The sequence below is a fragment of the Coregonus clupeaformis genome, chromosome 33 (assembly GCF_020615455.1).
Source record: "Coregonus clupeaformis isolate EN_2021a chromosome 33, ASM2061545v1, whole genome shotgun sequence".
NCBI lineage: Eukaryota > Metazoa > Chordata > Actinopteri > Salmoniformes > Salmonidae > Coregonus > Coregonus clupeaformis.
Window position 1 is genome coordinate 25,550,853 of NC_059224.1, and position 22,557 is coordinate 25,573,409.

The window sequence follows — 22,557 nt, forward strand, 5'->3', positions numbered from 1 at the left end:
ACTCCAATCTCCACTGTGGAGCTTTGCAGCTCCTTCAGGGTTATCTTTGGTCTCTTTGTTGCCTCTCTGATTAATGCCCTCCTTGCCTGGTCCGTGAGTTTTGGTGGGCGGCCCTCTCTTGGCAGGTTTGTTGTGGTGCCAGATTCTATTTTTTAATAATGGATTTAATGGTGCTCCGTGGGATGTTCAAAGTTTCAGATATTTTTTTATAACCCAACCCTGATCTGTACTTCTCCACAACTTTGTCCCTGACCTGTTTGGAGATATCCTTGGTCTTCATGGTGCCGCTTGCTTGGTGGTGCCCCTTGCTTAGTGGTGTTGCAGACTCTGGGGCCTTTCAGAACAGCTGTATATATACAGAGATCATGTGACACTTAGATTAACTAATTATGTGACTTCTGAAGGTAATTGGTTGCACCAGATCTTATTTAGGGGCTTCATAGCAAAGGGGGTGAATACATATTCACGCACCACTTTTCCGTTATTTATTTTTTAGAATTTTCTGAAACAAGTTATTTTTTTCACTTCATTTCACCAATTTGGACTATTTGTTGTATGTCCATTACATGAAATCCAAATAGAAATCCACTTAAATTACAGGTTGTAATGCAACAAAATAGGAAAAACGCCAAGGGGGATGAATACTTTTGCAAGGCACTGTATGTAGTGATCATTGAATGGGTTGTGTACATGTGAAGCATAACTGTTGAGCACAGGTGACGTGAGATACAATCAGGAGCTGCAATCTGACTGAAAATACATCTCTTTAATGGCGTGCATGAAAACAGTCATCTGACTTGTGTCCATGTAGATTCATAGCTCCCTGACATCTGGAAAGGGAGTGTCTCAGGAATACAAGTAGTCTAACTGAAGATAGTCAAAACAAAAGCAGGAACCAGAATGAGAAATGCTTAGCTCTGTCGCCTTTATTGGTTACCGTATCATTTGCAAGATCTACTCAAATTGATGACAACAGGTTACATAGCGTACTGTCAGCAGCAACAGATACACAGCAGGAGAAAATAGTATCAGTCATATCAGCCAGAGAAAGAAACCTACCCCTTGTGTACAGAGTTGGAGAAACTCTCATTCCGATCGAGTCGACATATGCAGCGTTTACCGTGAATGCAGTCTCCGCGACCGCGGGAACATTGCCTTTAATTGTCAATCGCGCTATAAAGCGGAACTTCAGTGCCACGGATTGAATAGAGCCCTTACATACTGTGTGCTGTATATTCCCTCAACATACTGTATCAGTTGCCCTTAAGAACTCCTTTCAGATAAGTGTTCCCCCACCATGATCCCAGTAATAACCGACTGTATTACCGTAGCTACGAAATGAAACTTGCCCTGGACACGCAATTAGTGGGCCTTTTCTACATACAATACCCATATATTTCTGACCTATTCAATCTTTCTGTTTCTGACCAATCAGGTACACTAACACAGGGTATTTGGATTATGACATATTCTTTATGGTGGATAATATCCAGAAGTGGTCTCAACTACAACACTAGTGGATATCATAGAATATAGAACCTAGAACAGTCTCTATGGTAGATATACACTGTATGAAAAACATTGAAAGTCACAGTATAGGAAGAACATAACTATTTTTTTGTGCTATCTATTGAGGGAAGCGATCTGAGTAAGATATTTGAATGAAAGTGCTGATTTAAAACCTTTTGCTTTTTAATGAGTTATGCATCCAGTGAGCGAGATGAACAGGGGAATATTTGTATGCATTCTACGTCCCATCGGAAAAGCCAGAACATGACACAAACATAATCTCCATTGTCAGTTCACCTCCTTGTCTGTGGAAAGATTGAAGTCTCTTTCCCTCAACAGTGAAGTACTCTAAATAATAGGGTAAATACGTAGGTATAAACATTCAAACGTTGGACAGGGATACAAGTTACTAGAAAGCAATTTCAAACACCATACATTTAATGGTCTACCAACTCTCAGATTTACGACATGATAGCTATACAGTTGTAACAGTCTCTTGGTCAGGCTATGAAGGGCCTGCATGTTTAGGATGCTGCCTGTTCACAAGAAGAAAATATCATATGTCTATACTACCAATTTATAAAAAGGGTTATTTTCACTACATTTTACCGTTATTGTATTTTCAGGTGATAAGTACCAGGATTATTAAGATTAAGTTTATCCTTTTTGAAACATGCCTATTTTATGCAAAGGGAGATATGACATAGGTTAAAATTCAGGCTCAAATAAAATACAAATCATTTATGCTTGAGAAACAGACAGTGCTCATGTATCCAATGATAATGCAGGTTATTGTGTCACAGATAGCACACTCTCAGTGGGGGTGTGTAACAATATGGTATGCGGGTGGTGCAGTCAGTGTGAGTCCACTATCAATTCCCCCAACTCTGAACCATGACCTTTACCCCCTTCAACCCAGTTTAATAAAAACAAAAAATCATAATAATCATACATAGATCAGAAGAGCAAGCCAACACTTTCAATCTTTTTGCTCTCACTAAGCATGACCACAAAGTTTCTGCTTGTCTTTGTTTCATGTTGAAGCGTGGTTGTCCAACCTTGATGAATTTACCCCCGCACCCCCCAAAGATCCTTCACTGCCCTTCCTCCTACCCACTCCCTCTCTTCTTCAGTGCCCTGGGGAGGTGAGGGTGCTGGGGGCGGGGGCGGGGGGGGTCTACTCAGTAGGGATTTTCCTCTTGGAGGGGGGGATGAGGTGACCGGGGAGGTCGGCGGGCAGTTCGTGCCCCTCCAGTTTGACTTTGATCAGGTGATTGGCCAGGGCAAACTCCTCATCATCCAGCATCCCATCCTTATCGATGTCAGCCAGCTTCCAAATCTTCCCCAGCACAGTGTTGGGCAGCTTGGACTTCACCATCTCCTTCTTGGCGTTGGCGCCCGTCACTTTCCCATTGACCGGCGACAGTGTGTAGAAGATCTCGTCGTACATTGGCTTGTCGCGGGCCACCACCCACTCTGCCTCATCGATGCCCTCCCCGGCACCCTCGCCGTAGCCATGGCCAAAGGGCCCGTTGAGGGTGCCGTCAAAGGCCCCTCCCTTCACCACCTGCTGGGGTCGGTTGGTCTCCTCCTGCCTGACCAGCACCATGAGGCTGGCGATGTCATGGGCTAGCATGTCATCCACTGTGTCCAGCAGCTTCATCTTCAGGGGCTGGAACTTGTTCAGATCATGGGCATTCAGTTGCTCCTATAAGAGCGGAGAGAGGGCAGAGGTTACAGGTCAAAAGAGCTGTGTTTTCAGGGTAAAGCTGATCTTCGTTGATACATCTTTACAGTCTCTAATGTTTGAGAGGGAGTCAGAACAAGGTACATGACTGTCCTGGTCTGTGCATCAGAGATACATTTATGTCAGAAAGGATCAACATGACTGCTGTTTATTTTCTACCCTGAGCCAAGTCATGATAGTGAGGAAAGCACTGGGGGTGGTTCAGATGTAATGGCTGATCACAGCCAATCAGAAAGTAGCTGTTTTGTCACCATGGCTCAAAGCAGTCTGTCCCAGTAGGGCAGACACATTGGTGTGTTAGCTCAGTCAACAGATTTTGTGTTTGCTTGAAAACAGCACAAACTGTGGGCTTTCTCCAAAGCCAATCAGGCTCTCTTGGTAAACATGACAATGTGAGTCATGTTTGTAGTCATACTTTTAGGCTTTTAGGTATACATGCTATGATGTTGTCTGTCCAGCCCATATGCTGCATTATACATCTACTCTTATACCTTACTCAGGAGAATCCACGTGTATCTATCAGAGTGTCTATCTCACCTGCATCTTCTTGAGGTTGGGGAAGTCTCCAGGGGAGATCTGGTGTTCTCTCTCGATGCGGCTGTAGATCTCTCCCAGGCTGTTGATCAGCTCCTTCTTCTTGCCCTCCTTTCCAAACACACTTGGCATCTCCTTCTTCAGAGAGCTGATGATGTAGGCATGGACCTACAAGGAAACAGCAGAAAACAACAGGACTGTTAATACCAAGTGGGGCAGAGAGAAATCACTCAAGTAATGCAGTGTTTCCCATACAGGGGTTGCAGCCAGCTCCTCTTGGGTCATAGTTTTGTTTATGTGTCTGTTGTGCCACTAAGGGCTCTTTAATATTTCCCTTAATCTCCCAAAGTCATTGAAACTGAAAATAAATACCTGATATTATAAACATTCAAACAGGAAGGAGGCACTTAAAGCAGTTTTATGAGGGTGCATGTGGCAGGTATCACATCCGGCTACACAAGAGGTTCCCTTTCCTTAGGGTTTCCTAGAACTGAGAGGTGAAGGGGAAAATAACCTCATCACACGACTGGCTCTCCTTGAGATTTCTGAGAGATAATTCACCATGAAAGAAGAACTTCACATGTTATGTATGCTATATCTGAATGCAATACTGAACATAGTATGTGGATTTGAAAGGAGAACTACAGATTAAAAATGAAAAGACACATGATTGCTGAGATAAGGAATACTAAAAGTGGAAAACAAGTTTCAAGCAGTGAAACGGCAACAGCAACTCAAATCCAAGGCCACAATGTTTTTGTTGATATTCAACAGTTGCTCCAGACATTATTGACTGCATTTAATGAGGAATAAAAGCAATTTAACAATAGTAGGTGCAGGGGTGGAAGTAACGAATTACAAATACTCTCGTTACTGTAATTGAGTAGCTTTTCCGAGTACTTGTACTTTTTTTTGTATTTTTCAAAGGCAGTCATTTGACTATACTTTACTTAAGTATGTTTTGAATGAAGTATTGTACTTTGCTACCTTTTAGAAACCATCTGTTAAAGAGTAAAATTTTGTAGGCTATCCATAATAGTAGATCATGAGGGCACGGAAAGTTTGCGAGAGCCCCTTGGAGGCAAAAAAAAACTGCTCATCGTTTCTAGTCAGTGACCAATTAAATAAAATGTCACACATCATCACACCAATACAGGCCAATCAAGCTGTGCATACAAACAGGGGAGCTGGATGGGTACCTTGCCTGTGTGTCAGACAAGATGGACTTGCTTCATTCCTTTCCATTCAGACAGAAAGGAATTCAACTCTACTTTCAGATGTGTGTCCCTCAAACTGAACAGAGGCCTGCCTTCCTCTGCCGCCTGTGAGAATCTTTTTAGCTGTGTTGGACGGCTCTTCACTGCAAAGCGAGCCAGGATAGACTCTTTTCACTTGGAAAATCAGCTCCTGCTGAAATTGAACAGCAAGTTCAGAGAGAAGTGAAGGCATTAGAACAGAACTCCTTTGTTTTTGCTCAAGGAACACTACACAACCTGATGTTCTCTGTACATGTAGCCTATATATATGGCGGCCAGTTTATTAAGTACACCACCCCATTCACGTAAATGGTTTGTTCCTACAGACTGTGAGTCACGTGGCCGTGGCTTGCTATATAAAGCAGGCAGACAGGCATCGAGGCATTCATTTACTGTTCTATTGAACGTTAGAATGGGCAAAACGAGTGACCTAAGCGACTTTGAGCGTGGTATGATCGTCGGTGCCAGGCGCGCCGGATCCACATGGACCAACATGGACCAACATGGACCAACATCCCTATGGAACGTTTCCGACATCTTGTAGAATGCCCCGAAGAATTCAGCCTCTTCTGGAGGCAAAGGGGGGACCGACCCGGTACTAGATGGGTATACTGGCCGGTGAGTGTATAGTTTATCAATCTAATGCAACATCTATAGCCCCTTCTCTATTTCAGGGGGGTTTGCTCATTAATCTTTATTTCCATGGTGTTCTGTTGTTGCCTCCAGAGCTAATTTGACATCAAATCCTTTAGGTAGGTCCAGTGTGCCCTGGCACTCCCCATTTGGCCTTGAGTGAGTGAGAGAATGAGAGAGAGAGGGAGTTTGTGAGTGAGGGGAAAAGGGAGTTTGTGAGGGAAGGAAAGAGGGACGGAATGAGTGAGGAAAAGTGATTTTTTTGTTTATGCACTTTATTTTGTATTGCTTATAATTCATCAATACATTTTAATAGCTTTGAATGTTTCATGTATTTTCAAATATGATTATCATTGACAAATCTTTTTGTTTTTTTTATATTCAGATGTGCCTTGCTGCAACTCAAACAATAAAGGAACCTAGTTCATTTTGTACATTATTTCCTCTCTTCTTCATTCAATTTATTGTACAGAAAAAAATGATGTGTAACAACGTTCAGGTAACCTTAGGGAAATTAGCTATAAGATTAATGTTTTTATTTTAAAAGTAACTACATTACTTTCAGTCTGAATGATTTTTAAATGAGCTACTTTCTACCTTTACTTGAGTCGTTTTTTACACCAGTAGTTTTACTTCTACTTGAGTAAAATGTCATTAAAGTAACAGTACTTCTACTTAGGCGGATGGATGAGCACACTGCTGCTGACAGCAGAGGAAGACCACCTCTCTGGTCAGGACAGGAGACAGGACAGGGACCAGGGGACGGGGAATAGGGGGACAGGGGCAGTGGAGGCTGCTAAGGGGAGGATGGCTCACAATAATGACCGGAATGGAGTAAATGGAATGGTATCATTCCGTTCACTCCATTGCAGCCATTGTTATGAGCCGTCCTCCCCTCATCAGCCTCCACTGGACAGGGGGAGGTCGAGGGTGGGTTGCCATTCCTTGGACTGTGGCCAGGGATGTCCCCAAAACATGCATGCATAGGCACACAAACACATACACTTCAGGACATCCTGTTGAATAGCCATCTGAGGAGGGCCCTACCTGAATTTGTCCAATAGAAACTCTCATTTTGCTCTGTATTCTTCAGTTTGGTTCTTAAACGGTAAACGGTTTCCGTAATGAATACACCCCAGGTCTCGTTGTTATTAGAACAAACACTGCTGATGCTCTCTCAAGGTCTTTCTGCACATAATTCAATATCCCCCCACCTCCCTGCTTGGCTCTACTATCCAACTCCCTCAATCATCCCTTCATCCCTCCCCCAGCCACGAATCATGCTTGCACATGTAGATCCAGTTGAATCCCACTGTAAGGTCAGGGACGTCCCAGGAATTATGACAGCTCATCAATTAAACATTCCCCACTGTTCGTAATCACACACACCCTCTCTGTTTGTTTAGCCATAGGGTGATAATATTGTACTGCAAATCACGTTTGCCTGAGACGCCACAACAATTGGTGGCAACACAATATCGGCCACAACTCACGGCTAGGTCATCACAGAGGCATAGTGGTGTTAGGGTGTATGGCTGTCCGGGAGGGTAATATATTCAGCATTGGGGAGTGAGATTCTTCATGTGAGGCTGATTGTTAATCATCTGATGGTATTGGACACACCCAGTGCCTAAATTACCTGTCTTTATCCTGACCATTGCTGTGATCCCTGGATGCTCATCCATCGGTCAGCCAGTAGGCCTTGACCACAGAACAACTGTCCTTGCTATTCATTTTTCTATCTAGCTTGAAGAAAAGAAAAAATCGTCAATATAATGACTTATAAAACCTAGTCCTTGTGGAATGATTTCTATTGCTGTAAAATTATAATTAACCGTTTTTTATTGACTAGTAAAAAATTTAATAAAAATAGGATTTGTTTCCAAACTGCATGAAGTGAGTTATAAATAAAACATAATTCCTGTGTCCTGGGAAAAAATCATACTCCCCAAAAAATGTAAGATGAATCTGGGGTTGAAGTCAAGGTTTTTCCATGCCCAACTGCATCTCACACCCACTTGCAATCAAGTCTCTACGCCAAGTGAACAGTAGTGACCTATGACTGATAATTGATTTGGTGTGACTTTGGGTTCTGTGTCACCAATGCTTTATGACTCTATTACAGTGTAGCTCAGCTGTGAAGGTATCCGGGTACAGCCACTGTACCAGCCCTCATCTCACCATGCAGTCACATAATGTTCCCCTGAGGAGAGGGATGGCAGCTCCGCTCTGTAGGGGAAGGTTATCGTATTCTAACAAAGTGGGTGTGATTGCACTCATTACTCTTGCACAGTGAGTCACTATATTATAGTTCCTGGTCAGTCAGGGCAACTGTATGGTCTCTCTTGAGATACTATTCCATTCAAAGACCTCTTTAACAAATACTTTTCTTCTCTTTGGAAAAATGACTTAATACTTAATAAAAGAGAACTTCCTAGTCAGGCCAAAATGACATTGTGCTTAGGAGTCCTTTCCACTCTTTTCTGAGAGAATGTGTGTGTGCATGTGTGTCCGTCCATGCGTGTGTGTGCATGTGTATGAGTTCAGCGCTTACCTTGGCGAGCCGTGCCCTTTTGATGAGGTCATTGAGCTTCCTGAGGGCAGCGTTGCGGGGCAGTGACTGGATGTCCTTGAACAGGTCCTGCTCCTCTGCCTCAAACAGTTTACGGTTGTCAGGGATGAGCAGTGGGTGCGACCAGAACGACCCGATATAGACACGGATGACCTCGGGCGTGTTGACGATCTTCCCCAGCGACCACATGAGGGCGCCATAAACCCTCATCAGCTGCTGCGTCTCGATCTGGTCAGCCTTGTTTAGAACCACCCGGATCTTGTCTTCGTGGTTCTTCAGGGCCTTGATGACCTCCGAGAACTCGTCTGAGATGTCTAGCTTGTGGGCGTCAAACAGGAGGATGATGCGGTCCACACGTTCGGCAAACCACTCTAAAACGGCTGCGAAATCGTAGCCTGGAGAGGGGGGTGAGGGAGGTGAGAGGGTGAAAGGGGCAGGGGGGGAGGGGTAATGGAGGGAGATAGGCAGGGTCAACAACCAGCAGAACATCCATCCCTCTTCAACAGGACAGACTCTTGGAGGGCCAGAGCAATCCAGTGTCATCCAGCTAAGTAACCAGAAGAGTGTTGTGGACTTGGGAGGCCTGTTATTGCTCATGAGGACAAACAGTATGACACGTCATAAATTCCTAAAGAGAACAGTTAAAACCACTATTTGAGGCTGAAAGGCTGAAAAACATTATCTAATGGTCGATCATTTTCTGCCTCTCCCTTATCTTACCCTTAAGCAGTGAGAACATGATTTCTATAAACCAATGTTAATCTTTCTTGTCCTCACTTCTTGCTGAACTATCATCACTTCATGTTAATACAGTGGATTGAGGAGAATGAGGGTGCTTTCTTTAACACCAGTCTGAGGAGCAGGAAAGGACAAGAAGGGGCTGAGTGACTCAGTATTTGGCTTCATGACCTCCTACTCCTCTCCTACACTCAACCTCGCTGGCTGCATAACAGGCTTTACACTAAGTGGGCGACTGAACCACTTTACTCTCCTCCTGCGTCTATCTCCCAGCAGCAGATAGGGAGAGAGAAAGACAGGCGTTTCAGGCGAGAAGGAGAATCCCCCAAATGACTGCTAATCTAATGGAGCAATTAGCTGTCTAATCTGAACTCAATATAATATAACAACGGGTCTGGGAACTACACACAACATACAGTATGTGATATAGCATTATGAGGAGAATAAAGAAACATACAGTTTGAGTACCTTGAAATAAATAAAGCATCTGTTTAAAACACACATGTAAAAGTTGTTGAATGAAAAATGAGACAATGGAATGAACTATGATATCAAAAGAATCGAAGACAACCCTGCACTTTCATTTCAGGTCTTTTGTTTGTGCATAGGCACATCATAGACATAGAAACACAACCTCAAGCTGTTTGCAATGAGAAGCGTCTATCAAGTGAAACACCTGTTTCATGGAGCACCTAAAAACGTTTCTCCAACACTACTCCAACACCAGGGGTGCTTGGGAGAGCTCCTCCTTACCTTGGAGCACTTACAGCTGAGCTGAGGGGAAGATTTCCCCAGAATTGGAGAACGTACTGTACCAGAAGTTGGGATTAGTGTGTTAATGTTATTCAAATCAGAGGCATGGAATATGGCAGCCAGTGCCATGTTTCCAGGGAAGGTTTCCCATGCCGACACAGGGGATAGAAATGCAGAGGCCTCATCCCTGATGATTTGGCAGTTTCACTATTGGGCTTTATTGTTACCTGCTGTGGGCATGGACACCTTTCTCACCTCTTCAAAGGAGGTATTTTATCATTATTGCTTACTTCCTACGCCATATCCTTGCTCATGTTTCTCTAGTTCTGAAGTATATTGACTAGACTTACTATTGACTATGGATCAACTACCGGTTTTACTATAAGGGCTTAAACAGAAATAAAAAGGCTCCTTTGCATCAGTAGGGACTTTGATACATATAGGCAGCAGTACAGTAAATCAAAGACCATACATGAATAATGGGTAGGACAATAAGAGCAGTGAAACTGGTTGGAGGACCGTGGCATTATGGCAGTGATTTATAACGATGGGGCACAGTAAGCGGTTAATGTCAAGTTATTTTAGGCCTGGCTTGACGCAGCACTGCAGAAATCCCATAGGGTTTACTGTAGTATAGGCAAGCTGCGTTGGTTAACACTGCAGTTGTTTAAAGTTGGACTTTCACTACAATACCTCCATATGGGCATTTACGATATTTGCTATAGCCGGGTCCATGTTCATTCGCTGCTGTACATGGGGAGAAAGAGACACAAACATAGGTGAAAATGAAATGAAATGAAAGAAAATAAAAAGGGGGTTCAGTGCTTCAAGTCAACATGGAGATGTGTGGGTGAATGTTGTACATTGTGATAATCATAATACAGTCTAGCAATGTACCTCTCCAGAACTGAAAAACAGGCAGGGTCCTGACAGAACTGAAAACAAAATGTTCTAAGAAAATATGTTTAAAAAAATGACAGATGGAAATAAGAGCACTCTCTATTCTGTCAGAAGACAGCTCGTGGTATAACTTCTATTTACCAACCCATTGTATTTTGACAAGTTAAGATGACTGCAACCACATTTCCTGTGGGGTTGATACAGCAAAAGAGAAACCAGAGAGGAGATGGTAAATAAACGCAGACTGGTACCATTCACACTCCGAGAGAAAGGCGTCAGACAGAGAGAGTCAAGAACAGGCTCCCCACACACAGTTACACACCACACACGCACACTTAAACACGCGCAGACTCAAATAAACACACACACACACGTACACACACACACCCAGCATAAACACAGCTGTGCTGACTGAGAGTAAGGTAAGTTCAACCTTATATTTATTTGCTATGGGAACACACTGGAGTTGGTTTTAAGTGGGTGAACAGCCATAGTCGAATAAAGTTAAAAGAATTACCAGGTTAGACAGTAAGCAATCTAGCGTTATTGGAAGCATGATGAAAGTAGGCTTGCTACAGAGAGCACTATGCCAAGGCAAGAAATGAAAGAAGTCATGCAGTTCACAAACATGGAACCAATCTTCTGTCTGTCTGATCAGCTACCTAATTAGTTGGAAAGAGTGACACTGTCCTAATGTCCTTTCCCAAGTCTATCCAAAGTGTCAGAACTACGATATCTAAAATTCCCACTTTCCTCACATCATTGACTTGGAACCGAACTGAACACACAAACAGCTAGTCAACTAGCGCTGTGACTTAGCCTACACTTGGGCTTCAGAAGCCATAGAGTGATTGGAATGGAATATGAGATCCAGGAATCCGTCATTTTCCACAGTTCAATGACAGTACACAAGTAAGGGATAGTCTTCATGTCTTTACCTAGCACTGTACTTCTGACTCCTGGCCCCTCAGAGGTTTAACTGTGTTACTGGTTGACATGGGAACGCAGGCTTGGCCCTTGGCTATGAAAATACTCTGCAATCAGACACTTATTCACTTAGGGAAGGCATGCGTCCTCCTGAAGATGACTATTGTTTTGCCTGAAAGGGTAGAAAACCACTCAGTAAATAAATGAAAAAGAGACTGTGCATCTCTTTGTTAGATTCAAATTCAGTAAGCTGAAAATCTATGATCAAATGCTTTATAGATTTTAAAGAATTGATACACTCAGTGGACCTTTCAGTGATAGCGTTTATTGGGACAGATTTTCTCATGTGTGCCTAAACAAATGTCCTCATAGCCAGACCAGTCGAGAGCTGTACCTCACTATACCACTTCATTACATTGGGACAACAGGTGCAAGCCATCCAGAATGAGGGAATCTGCTAGGCACACAATATAACATCATAATTTATGTAATAGGCCTAGCCTGGTACTAGTATTTTCCTCAGGATATGAGCATGGTGCAGGAGTCCTGGCCTGCTGTAGTGGAGGTCTGTGCGGCCTGGCCCAGCAGAAAGAGAGGCTTCTCTGGGGAGACAGAGGTGTTGGCTGAGTGTCAGTGAAAGCTCCCACCTGTTAACACTAACAGCAGCCCTTCTGCCAGGCCAGGCCTCTAATACAGCCCAGAGACTAGAGGATAGAACAGCTCTATAGCAGATATAACACATCTATACTGGAGATATGTGGTTAAAAAGCTCCAAGTCATTTGCTGAATAACTCTTATAAAGCCTTTATTATATTTTTTTCACAAAAGGTTAGAAACAACAGCCTTCATCAGGGTGAGGTAGCCTACTGTAGCGAAAGCTGTCCATAAACTAACCAGTATTCTATCTCTCCATTAGTTTGCGGACTTTTCTATTATTGTCCCTTCTGGGCATCCTTACTGAGGTCATTATCCTTCCCATCTGTCAGGTAAGTCTGTGTTTTTAAGAAGCCTGCTTCTCTTTCGGCTCTCTCTCCCATTGCTCAGATCTAAGCATACACAGATGGTCACCCTCCTTGTACTCATGTGCTACTGTGCTATGAAGGGGGAAGGTGTGCCATAAACTTGTTCAGAGTGATAAAAATACTTCCTGTGGCAAACCTTCCCAGTCCCCATACATGTGTCCTTGTCCCTAGCCAACTGTTGCCAGGCCTCTGTGACTCTTAGTTGTTCCCAGAGATATGGCATGTTTACTACTTAGCTACGAGTGGTACTAAAAGGTTATACTTTCTGTGAGGGACTTGAAAGTACCAAGCAGTCCTTGGCCCTCAACTTTAACCTGTTTCAAACCCATTTCACTCTTCCCTAAATGCTTGACACAAGCCATCTTATTAAATTGGTGATTTGTAACATAAACATGGTCAAGAGTGATGTTATGGTAATTTGTCCACTTAATCAGGAATCCTATGAACATTAACAGGCTGTGAAAAGTATCCTCAGGCCTGTCCACTGCAGTGCCGTATGTAGGATCCTAAGCGGTGCTGCTCTACTGAAACAGAAACAGGGTTGTCTGCCAAACCTGCACTACATGCACTCAGCACCATTAATCCCACAGGCACTCTCAGGCCAACATGCAGCACAGTGGGAGAGGGAAGAAAACCACAGCAAGTACATGCAGATACACATACACACAAACACACACACACACGCACCTGTCTCCTCTAAAAGGATTACAACGCTTGTTAAGCATCTTGTCAACACATCACTACAACCTTTCGCCAAAGCACATTAAAAACACAGCAGGCCTACAGCAAGTCAGCTGTATAATGTAAAGGTTTATATACCTGTTATAACCAGTGTTCCTATGTTTTAAATTAGTCTCTATGGAGACTGATGGCCTATCTTGCTATCTTGTAACACAGCGGTTCCCAAAATTAGGGTCACGCTGATATGAAAATGGGGTTGCGGGAGAATTTCCAACCCCCTCCCCCCAAAAAATAAAGAATATATATATATATATAGTCTTTGTACCTCAAAATCATTGTAATGTGGTTAACCTTAAAAATCTAAATGAAAATTATTCAAATCTAAAAGATCAAATTCAACCAGAGAGCACCTTAGATCATGGGAAAAGGCAGCAATTGACCACTGCACTTGAATCAGTCCAATGGTGAATGGCTAGGCCCACTATGATATGAAACCACACACTATTGCAGAGACAATTTATATGGTAAAAACAATGTGGGGGGAGGCAAAGGCACAGAAACTCACATCAATACCTTTGTCAGATAACACTGATAAACAAATAATTTATGCTATTGCTAGCAATCAAGAGGAAACACTGAACGACTCAAAAACTCTCCAGCTTATGCTCTCCAAATGGACGTTAGCTGTCAGGGCCGAGATGGCCATGCATTTACTTTTGTTCGCTATACATGTCAGGGGATGCTATTCACAAGGACATACTGTTCTGTCTCACCATTCCCAAGTATGAAACAGCACAGGGGATGTTCAGTGTGTTGCATAGCTATATTGACGAGAAACAGATTCCATGGGATCGAATGGTGGGATTTTGCACAGATGGGGATCCATCAATGGCGGGATGGCGGGCAGGCCTCTGCACTCTAGTTATGAATGTGGCTCCCTCTGCCATATGGACGCAATGTATGATCCACCGAGAGCAACTGGCAGCAAAAGAGCTGAGCACAGAAATCGGAGATATACTGCAATGGGTAACTTAAATTGTAAACTACATCAAACCACATCCACTGTACGCACGACTGTTGCAAAACTATGTGGCGGTACGGGATCAGAGCATGAAAATGTTCTATTTAACACCAAGGCTTGGTAGTTATTGAGGGGGAGTGTTGGAAAGATTGTTCGCATTGACAGAGGAACTGTTGTCATTCACAATGGATGTAAAAAAAAATACAGACTTGGTTGACTTTCTGTATAATGAAAAGAAAATGTGTCTCCTTACCTTGCCTTGCAAAAGTATTCATCCCCCTTGGCGTTTTTCCTATTTTGTTGCATTACAACATGTCATTTAAATGGATTTTTATTTGGATTTTATGTAATGGACATCCACAAAATAGTCAAAATTGGTGAAGTGAAATTTAAAAAATGACTTGTTTCAAAAAACTATAAAAAATAAATAACGGAAAAGTGGTGCGTGCATATGTATTCACCCCCTTTGCTATGAAGCCCCTAAAAAAGATCTGGTGCAACCAATTACCTTCAGAAGTCACATAATTAGTTAAATAAAGTCCACCTTTGTACAATCTAAGTGTCACATGATCTGTCACATGATCTCAGCATATATACACCTGTTCTGAAAGGCCCCAGAGTCTGCAACACCACTAAGCAAGGGGTACCACCAAGCAAGCGGCACCATGAAGACCAAGGAGCTCTCCAAACAGGTCAGGGACAAAGTTGTGGAGAAGTAGGCCCTCCTGTAGCTCAGTTGGTAGAGCATGGCGCTTGCAACGCCAGGGTTGGGGGTTCGATTCCCATGGGGGGCCAGTATGAGAAATTTATGCACTCACTAACTGTAAGTCGCTCTGGATAAGAGCGTCTACTAAATGACTAAAATTTAAATGTAAGTACAGATCAGGGTTGGGTTATAAAAAAATATCAGAAACTTTGAACATCCCACGGAGCACCATTAAATCCATTATTAAAAAATGGAAAGAATATGGCACCACAACAAACCTGCCAAGAGAGGGCCGCTGAACAAAACTCACAGACTAGGCAAGGAGGGCATTAATCAGAGAGGCAACAAAGAGACCAAAGATAACCTGAAGGAGCTGCAAAGCTCCTCAGCGGAGATTGGAGTATCTGTCCATAGGACCACTTTAAGCCATACACTCCATAGAGCTGGGCTTTATGGAAGAGTGGCCAGAAAAAAGCCATTGCTTAAAGAAAAAAATAAGCAAACACGTTTGGTGTTCGCCAAAAGGCATGTGGGAGACTCCCCAAACATATGGAAGAAGGTACTCTGGTCAGATGAGACAAAAATGTAGCTTTTTGGCCATCAAGGAAAACACTATGTCTCGCGCAAACCCAACACCTCTCATCACCCCGAGAACACCATTTTTCATCGGCAGGGACTGGGAAACTGGTCAGAATTGAAGGAATGATGGATGCCGCTAAATACAGGGAAATTCTTGAGGGAAACCTGTTTCAGTCTTCTAGAGATTTGAGACTGGGACGGAGGTTCACCTTCCAGCTGGACAATGACCCTAAGCATACTGCTAAAGCAACACTTGAGTGGTTTAAGGGGAAACATTGAAATGTCTTGGAATGGCCTAGTCAAAGCCCAGACCTCAATCCAATTGAGAATCTGTGGTATGACTTAAAGATTGCTGTACACCAGCGGAACCCATCCAACTTGAAGGAGCTGGAGCAGTTTTGCCTTGAAGAATGGGCAAAGATCCCAGTGGCTAGATGTGCCAAGCTTATAGAGACATACCCCAAGAGACTTGCAGCTGTAATTGCTGCAAAAGGGGGCTCTACAAAGTATTGACTCTGGGGGAGTGAATAGTTATGCACGCTCAAATTTTCTGTTTTTTTGTCTTATTTCTTGTTTGTTTCACAGAGAAAAATATTTTGCGTCTTCAAAATGGTAGGCATGTTGTGTAAATCAAATGATACAAACCCCCATAAAATCAATTTTAATTCCAGGTTGTAAGGCAACAAAATAGGAAAAATGCCAAGGGGGGTGAATATTTTCGCAAGCCACTGTAATATACATATTTGGGAAACTGAATGAACTGAGCGCAAGCATGCAGGGGAAATACAAAAACATTCTATAGATGAGTGACTGAATCAGTGGATTCTTTCTAAAGCGTCTTTCTAAAGCTAACCATGCCCCCTTCCCTCGGCTGTGCATGTTTCTAACAGAAAACAGCATCAGTAAGTGTCCCACACGAGTGATGACTGCTCACCTCCAATACTTGGAAGAGCACTTTGGGACCTACTTCCCAATCTGTTTCACTGTGATCCTGGCTCAGCTGACATGCCGGTAAGTGAAATCGAACAGCTGATCGAGCTGTCATGTTACCAAATGCTCCAGACAAGCATTCACGGGTCACTAAGGAGGAGTTTTGGTTCCTAATTCAAAGGGAATAAATACCCTGCCATCTCACTCTGAGCATTAATGCCACGTTCAAAACAACAGAGAACTCGGAAATCTCAGACTTCCAACTTCAGTGCGTTCAAGACAACTGGGAACTCCGACTGGGAAAAATCGTTTTGAAAGGTCATCCATTCGGAATTCCAACTCGGGAACTCGGGCCTCTGTCTAGAGCTCCGACTTTCCGACCTGAAGATCACTGACGTCATGATTTGACCTCGTTCCCAGTTGTCTTGAAAGCATCATAAAGCTCATGATGCTGAATTCAGTGCTCTCATCTGCATTAAAACCAAATATCGATCCAGGTTGGATGTGACCACAGAGATGACGTGCGCACTGTCGACCACACCCCCTGACTTTGAGAATCTCCGACGCAACATGCATCAACCACACTCATTAGTGGTGGTGAGATAAGAGACATTATGTCAAACTAATTTGCTATTGACTGCCATAGCCACACATTAAATGTATATGATGGTGAGTTGAGAAGACAATCAGAATTACTGTTAGAATGTTTTTCAATTGACTGCCATTGCCCCAAATAAAAAAGTAAACATTGGCTGTTAATTACATATTTATTTTCACGTTGGGGTCACAAACATTTTCAGATATCAAAATGGGGTCGTGGGCCAAAAACACAAGACAGACAGGAAGAGGCTAATGAGAGCCCAGGGCTAACTCTAATGACTGACTGCTCCTAATTGGAACAGGGGCAGGAGGACTACAACCTCTACTGATGCTATGGATGGAACATATAGACATGTTCCATCCATTGAACATGTGGAGACTTCATCTCTGGCTTAACAACACCAGTGCCAATATATCCTATAAACCCTGGCTTCTCAGGCATTACCACTTAATTATCAGGGAGCCACACTGATCTGATATATAAATTGTATCGGGTGGAGAGCTTCTGATGTACGCATGTGTATGTCTAAAAAGGATCAGGGAAAAAAGCTGTGCTTGGAAGTAATCCAACTCTCTGAGATACCGAGGGAACCCAAAATGAGTCCAAGAGTACATTTTATGGATACCCCCTTCCTGTTATGAATGCTTAAAGGGATACTGCGAGATATCGGTTGTTTTTCTACTTACCCAGTGTCAGACAAACTCATGGATACCATTTTTATGTCTCTGCGAGTAGTTTGGAGATTATTGAAGTTAGCATATCATTAGCTTAGCCTAGACGTTGTATCTGTCCCGTTATGGCATCTGTGAGCGCACGGGCAGCGCCATTGAGACAGATACAATCTCTATACATCTCTATGTGACAACGGGACAGAATGAGGAAGTGGATAGAATCTTGTTTCTTATGATTATCAGTCAAATTAACTAATTTATAAAAATATTGATTCATATGTATAGCTTTGTAAGACTATAAATGACCAACCACCCAGCTTTGGAGTTTATTTCCCTGCTTTTGAGAGGAGCTGGATACTGTACGGGGAGACTTCCAACAGTTGCGCTAACTTCAATCATCTTCACACTGAACGCAGTGACATAAAAATCGTTTCCATGAGTTCGTCTGACTCTGGGTAAGTAGAAGAACGACCTAAATCTAGGAATCTCACAGTATCCCTTTACACAAGTGCATCACCAATAACAACAGAGCCAAATTATAGTGGAGAACACAACAGTAACCTGCAATCACAGGCTTTTGATGATGCCAAGTTAGAGTCCCTATACTTTAACTCTTGAATCTAGATACACAACCAGCATTGTGCATGGTGCAAGTTCATGTATGCACAATGTTGTGCCTGATCTAATAGACAACTCTGTGACAGCAAATGAGAAACTACTTCACTATACAACGCTAAGACCCTCAGCACATTACAGTCATTCAAGCATTTCCAGCAGTACCAAACCAGCAACTTATTTTTCACTAGCAAATGCTAAGCTCTTCATTTGAATACACATGCACATTCAATGACAACATAGGCATGCTCTGCATAAACTGCTGCATACAATTTTGCTCCATAAGCTCTTTGAGTTTGGTTGTGGCAAAAATGATGGTACACAGTTTACTGAACATTTGTACTTATGTGTGGACATTGGAGTTTCTCTGTATGTAGGGGATCTGGTTCTGACTACTCCATGTTCCCTGTTTAGCTCTAAAGCTGGGTTTCCTCTCTGCTCCCCTGAATGAGCCCTAATCCTTCTACCCCGTTAGCTCTCACCCTACACAGCACCACACACACACACACACACACACACCGGCAGCCCAAAGGAAAGTGCTGACGGCCGCAGTGCGCCATGCAGGGTGATTACCGTGGACTATAGGGTGACTGATGGACTTGCTGAATGTGGAATGAAGTAACTAACCGTGCGCAAAGAAATTGGAGGACACGGACCCCCGCAGAGATTGGCTGGCTGATCTCAAGGGGAGATGACAACCTGTTTGAGCCTGATGTAAACACAGAGGCACACATCTATCTGCCACACCCCACATCCCATAGACATGGCTACAGTAGAGTATACAGTCGTGAGGTAAGGTTTCATGGGTCTCAGACAGTAGGGAAAATAAAATCAGAGAACAGTTCATAGAGAAGAAGAGCACAGCACAGCGGGATAAAGTGGAGGTTTACTGCTAGAGGTGTAGCAGTAAGGTGAGATGAGAGCTATGGTACAGTAGAGCAGAGTTCAGTAGAATATAGTGGATTCCTCAGCAGTCAGGCATCAGCTGGAGGTAACCCTGACCCTGTGAGGAGAAATGAGACCAGGGCGGTTCACAGGAAGACAGAGTTACTCTCTCTTATCTCTCCCTGACATGGAACAAGGAGGGCCTTTTTTCTGGAGTATCAGTGAGCCATGTGTACCAAAACATAGTTTTGTGTAGCTCAGTTGGTAGAGCATGGCGCTTGCAACGCCAGGGTTGTGGGTTTGATTCCCACGGGGGGCCAGTATGAAAATGTATGCACTCACTAACTGTAAGTCGCTCTGGATAAGAGCGTCTACTAAAATGTAAATGTAAATGTTGAATCACCTCTTGAGGATTCTAAGAATGTCCATTTGCATCCCTCACGTGGAATTCTATCATCAGTGAGAAGAGTGAGGGAAACATTGGCACACACTGTAGCTATCTCAGTTCATAAAATGTTGACAATCTACTCTATCTAGGTACTTCCAGAGAGTGTTTGAGTCTGTAGAGGGCCACTCCATAGGTTGTATACAGTGCCCTCTGTAATTATTGAGACAGTGAAGCATTTTTTTCTTCTTTTGGCTCTATACTCCAAATGTTTGTATTTGAACTCAAACAATGACTATGACGTTAAAGTTGTAATATATGTTTCGAAACACTTCTACATGACTGTGGATGCTATTCTGATTACGAATGATCTGTAATCATGGTAGCATCCACATTAGTGTAGAAGTGTTTAGAAACATATTATATTCCTATTTACCATTCATTTCTATTGAGCATAATCTGAAACACAACCAAAACAAACAGCAAATGCATCCAACAAATGTGTAGAGTCACAAGCTTGATATAGTCATTGTGTGCTATGAATATGGGATCAAATACTTCACCTTTTACTACTTTAATACACATACTGTATAAGTGAATTTGTCCCAATACTTTTTCTCCCCTAAAATGAAGGGACTATGTACAAAAATACCCTCATATTATAGCTGATAGTCTGTACTTTGACCTCATAGTCATTGTTTGATTTCAAACTTTTGAAGTATATAGCCAAAAGAAGAAAAAATGCTTCACTGTCCCAGTAATTACAGAGGGCACTGCATATGCTATTATTAGTGACTGGTCAGCCTATGGCAGCCTGCTAGGATAATAGTGATAAGCACCATATCTGTCCACTGCAGAGTCCTGATGTCCTTGTTGATAAGAAGGCTGGAACACTGTGTCATCATGGTGACATTGATCACTACTCCACTCTGCCACCACAGAGCCATTCAGAATAGAAGAGGACATTACTGCAGGTATATGTACATACCGTACTTTGCAGCATTGGAACCACTATGAGAGTCATCAGTGAAATAAAACCCATTAGGATTAACCAGAGTGTACTCAGAGGCTGACATACAATGGTCTTTACTGTTCAATGGAATTCATGTGGAAAGAGCTGGTGGGCCATGTTACACTTAAGGGATAATGCCAGAGAAGCTGGTGTTTGGAGGATATATTGGCACGGTGTTGGAAAACCGTGCCAATATATCCTCCAAACACCGGCTTCTCTGGCATTATCACTTCTATACAACTTGTTACCAACATATTCAAATAATGATTAACATATTTTCATTAAAAACTTTATTTTGATTAATTTATTCATACTATTTCATCCTGCCACAAGATATAGTCCCGACACAAATCTAGGGTTTCCACCCAAGCCGGCTGGTCGTTCATTCTATCGGTTCGGTTGCCAGAGACGCGACCCAGTCGTTCAGTCTTTTTGTTCTGTATCTATGGACGGGACCCAGTCATTCGTTCTAAATGTTCCATTGCCATACTGGCTGGCAACGTTCTTATCCCTTGCTTGCTAGCTAGCCAACTACGGCTAATTTACAGTCACGTCAAACAGTGCATCCAGAATAACAACGAAGTAGCTGCATTTGTTTAAGCTGTTTTCTAGTGACATTTATTTGGATACATACATAACAATGAGCTAATGATGCATGATTTCACTTGGCATAGAAAATGTGCTCTCTCATCAGGACACTGTTGTTCAGAGGAGCCAGCCAACAACACAGCTAACACAATCACTTCAAACTGAAGCTGGAAAGACTTCAAACTAGCTGCACTTCGTTTCGTTTCACCTGTTTTCTATTGATAGTGCTTTGTATATATCCATAAAAATGATGCTGATTCATGATTTCGACTGCTAAGAAAAGCTGCCTACCTGTCTGTCTCATCCCACCTCCCAACACGTTCATTCCTATAGGACAGCTGGAGATCGAATTAGAATATTGAAACAATGTCGCAAATGTCAGAGAGACAGACTGCAAGGTTTATACAAATCTCCGCTTTTGAAAACTAAATGTTAGTCTAAAAGAAATGTGAGATAATGCCTAGATGTTTTTTATAGTGGAGATCAAGTTTATAAATTGCCTGGCTGGGCTGATGAGACAGTGGATTGCGCAGTCAGATGGAACAGAGTAAATAGGCATTTTAACGTCATAGATTTAGCCGGTGGTAACTTGTGGAATAGACACCGGCTGCCCTGCCTCAGCTACATGTTTCCTTGACTTCCTATATGTGGTTTTAAAGGTCTGTCACGAGAAGCAGGATTTCTGAAGCTTGCTTGCTATTTCCACCACAAACATAGGAACCCTATGGGAATGAAGGTTCAAACATGTCCTGGAAAATGCTAATACAGTAATTACAGAAGTGGTGTAAGAAGTGTGGAAACCAGGATGTTTTGATACAGAACTGGTTTTGCAAATCCCTCAGTGGGTTCAACAGCACAGTCCTGGTTTTACATCACAACATTATCATGCAAATATTTTCCAGTTAGGAAATTGGTTGTAATAAAGCTAAGAAAACAGAGCTAAAGCTGCCTTACTACAGTATGTCCGCCAGCAGTACCAGATGTTGTGTTTTTCAAGGACATACTTTCTTTGCTACAGACTGTTTTGCACTATCACAATGTAGGGAATAGATTAGCAAACAGCACTGCTAACGTTAGAATAGAGCACTACATTCTCCCAAGTCTTGTTTTTGTAAACATTTGCATTATGACTATTTCTGTGGTAGTAAATATAGGGTTTTCAGTCAGATTTCTTTCTTCTCGCTATGTTGTGCAATAAAACACTGCTGTGCTTGTGTCAGTGAATGGTTTTATCTCTAACTCCTGGTCTGAGTGAGTGTGTGAAAGAGGGGTGTAGGGGTTGGGAGAGAGGT

The 22,557-nt window shown here is 42.7% G+C and overlaps 1 protein-coding gene across 2 annotated transcripts in view; it reads right to left on the minus strand.

Annotated features, from left to right (window-relative positions):
• Positions 1 to 901: 901 nt before the first annotated feature.
• Positions 902 to 22,557, minus strand: part of LOC121548906 (EH domain-containing protein 3) — a 30,653-nt gene continuing 8,997 nt past the window's right edge. For both annotated transcript variants that reach the window (XM_041860561.2, XM_041860560.2), the window contains 3 exons: positions 8,234 to 8,646; positions 3,794 to 3,958; positions 902 to 3,217 (listed from right to left, as the gene is read on the minus strand). In XM_041860561.2, coding sequence (XP_041716495.1) covers positions 2,687 to 3,217; positions 3,794 to 3,958; positions 8,234 to 8,646 — 1,109 coding nt within the window. In that variant the 3' untranslated portion in view covers positions 902 to 2,686. The remainder of the gene's footprint in view (positions 3,218 to 3,793; positions 3,959 to 8,233; positions 8,647 to 22,557) is intronic.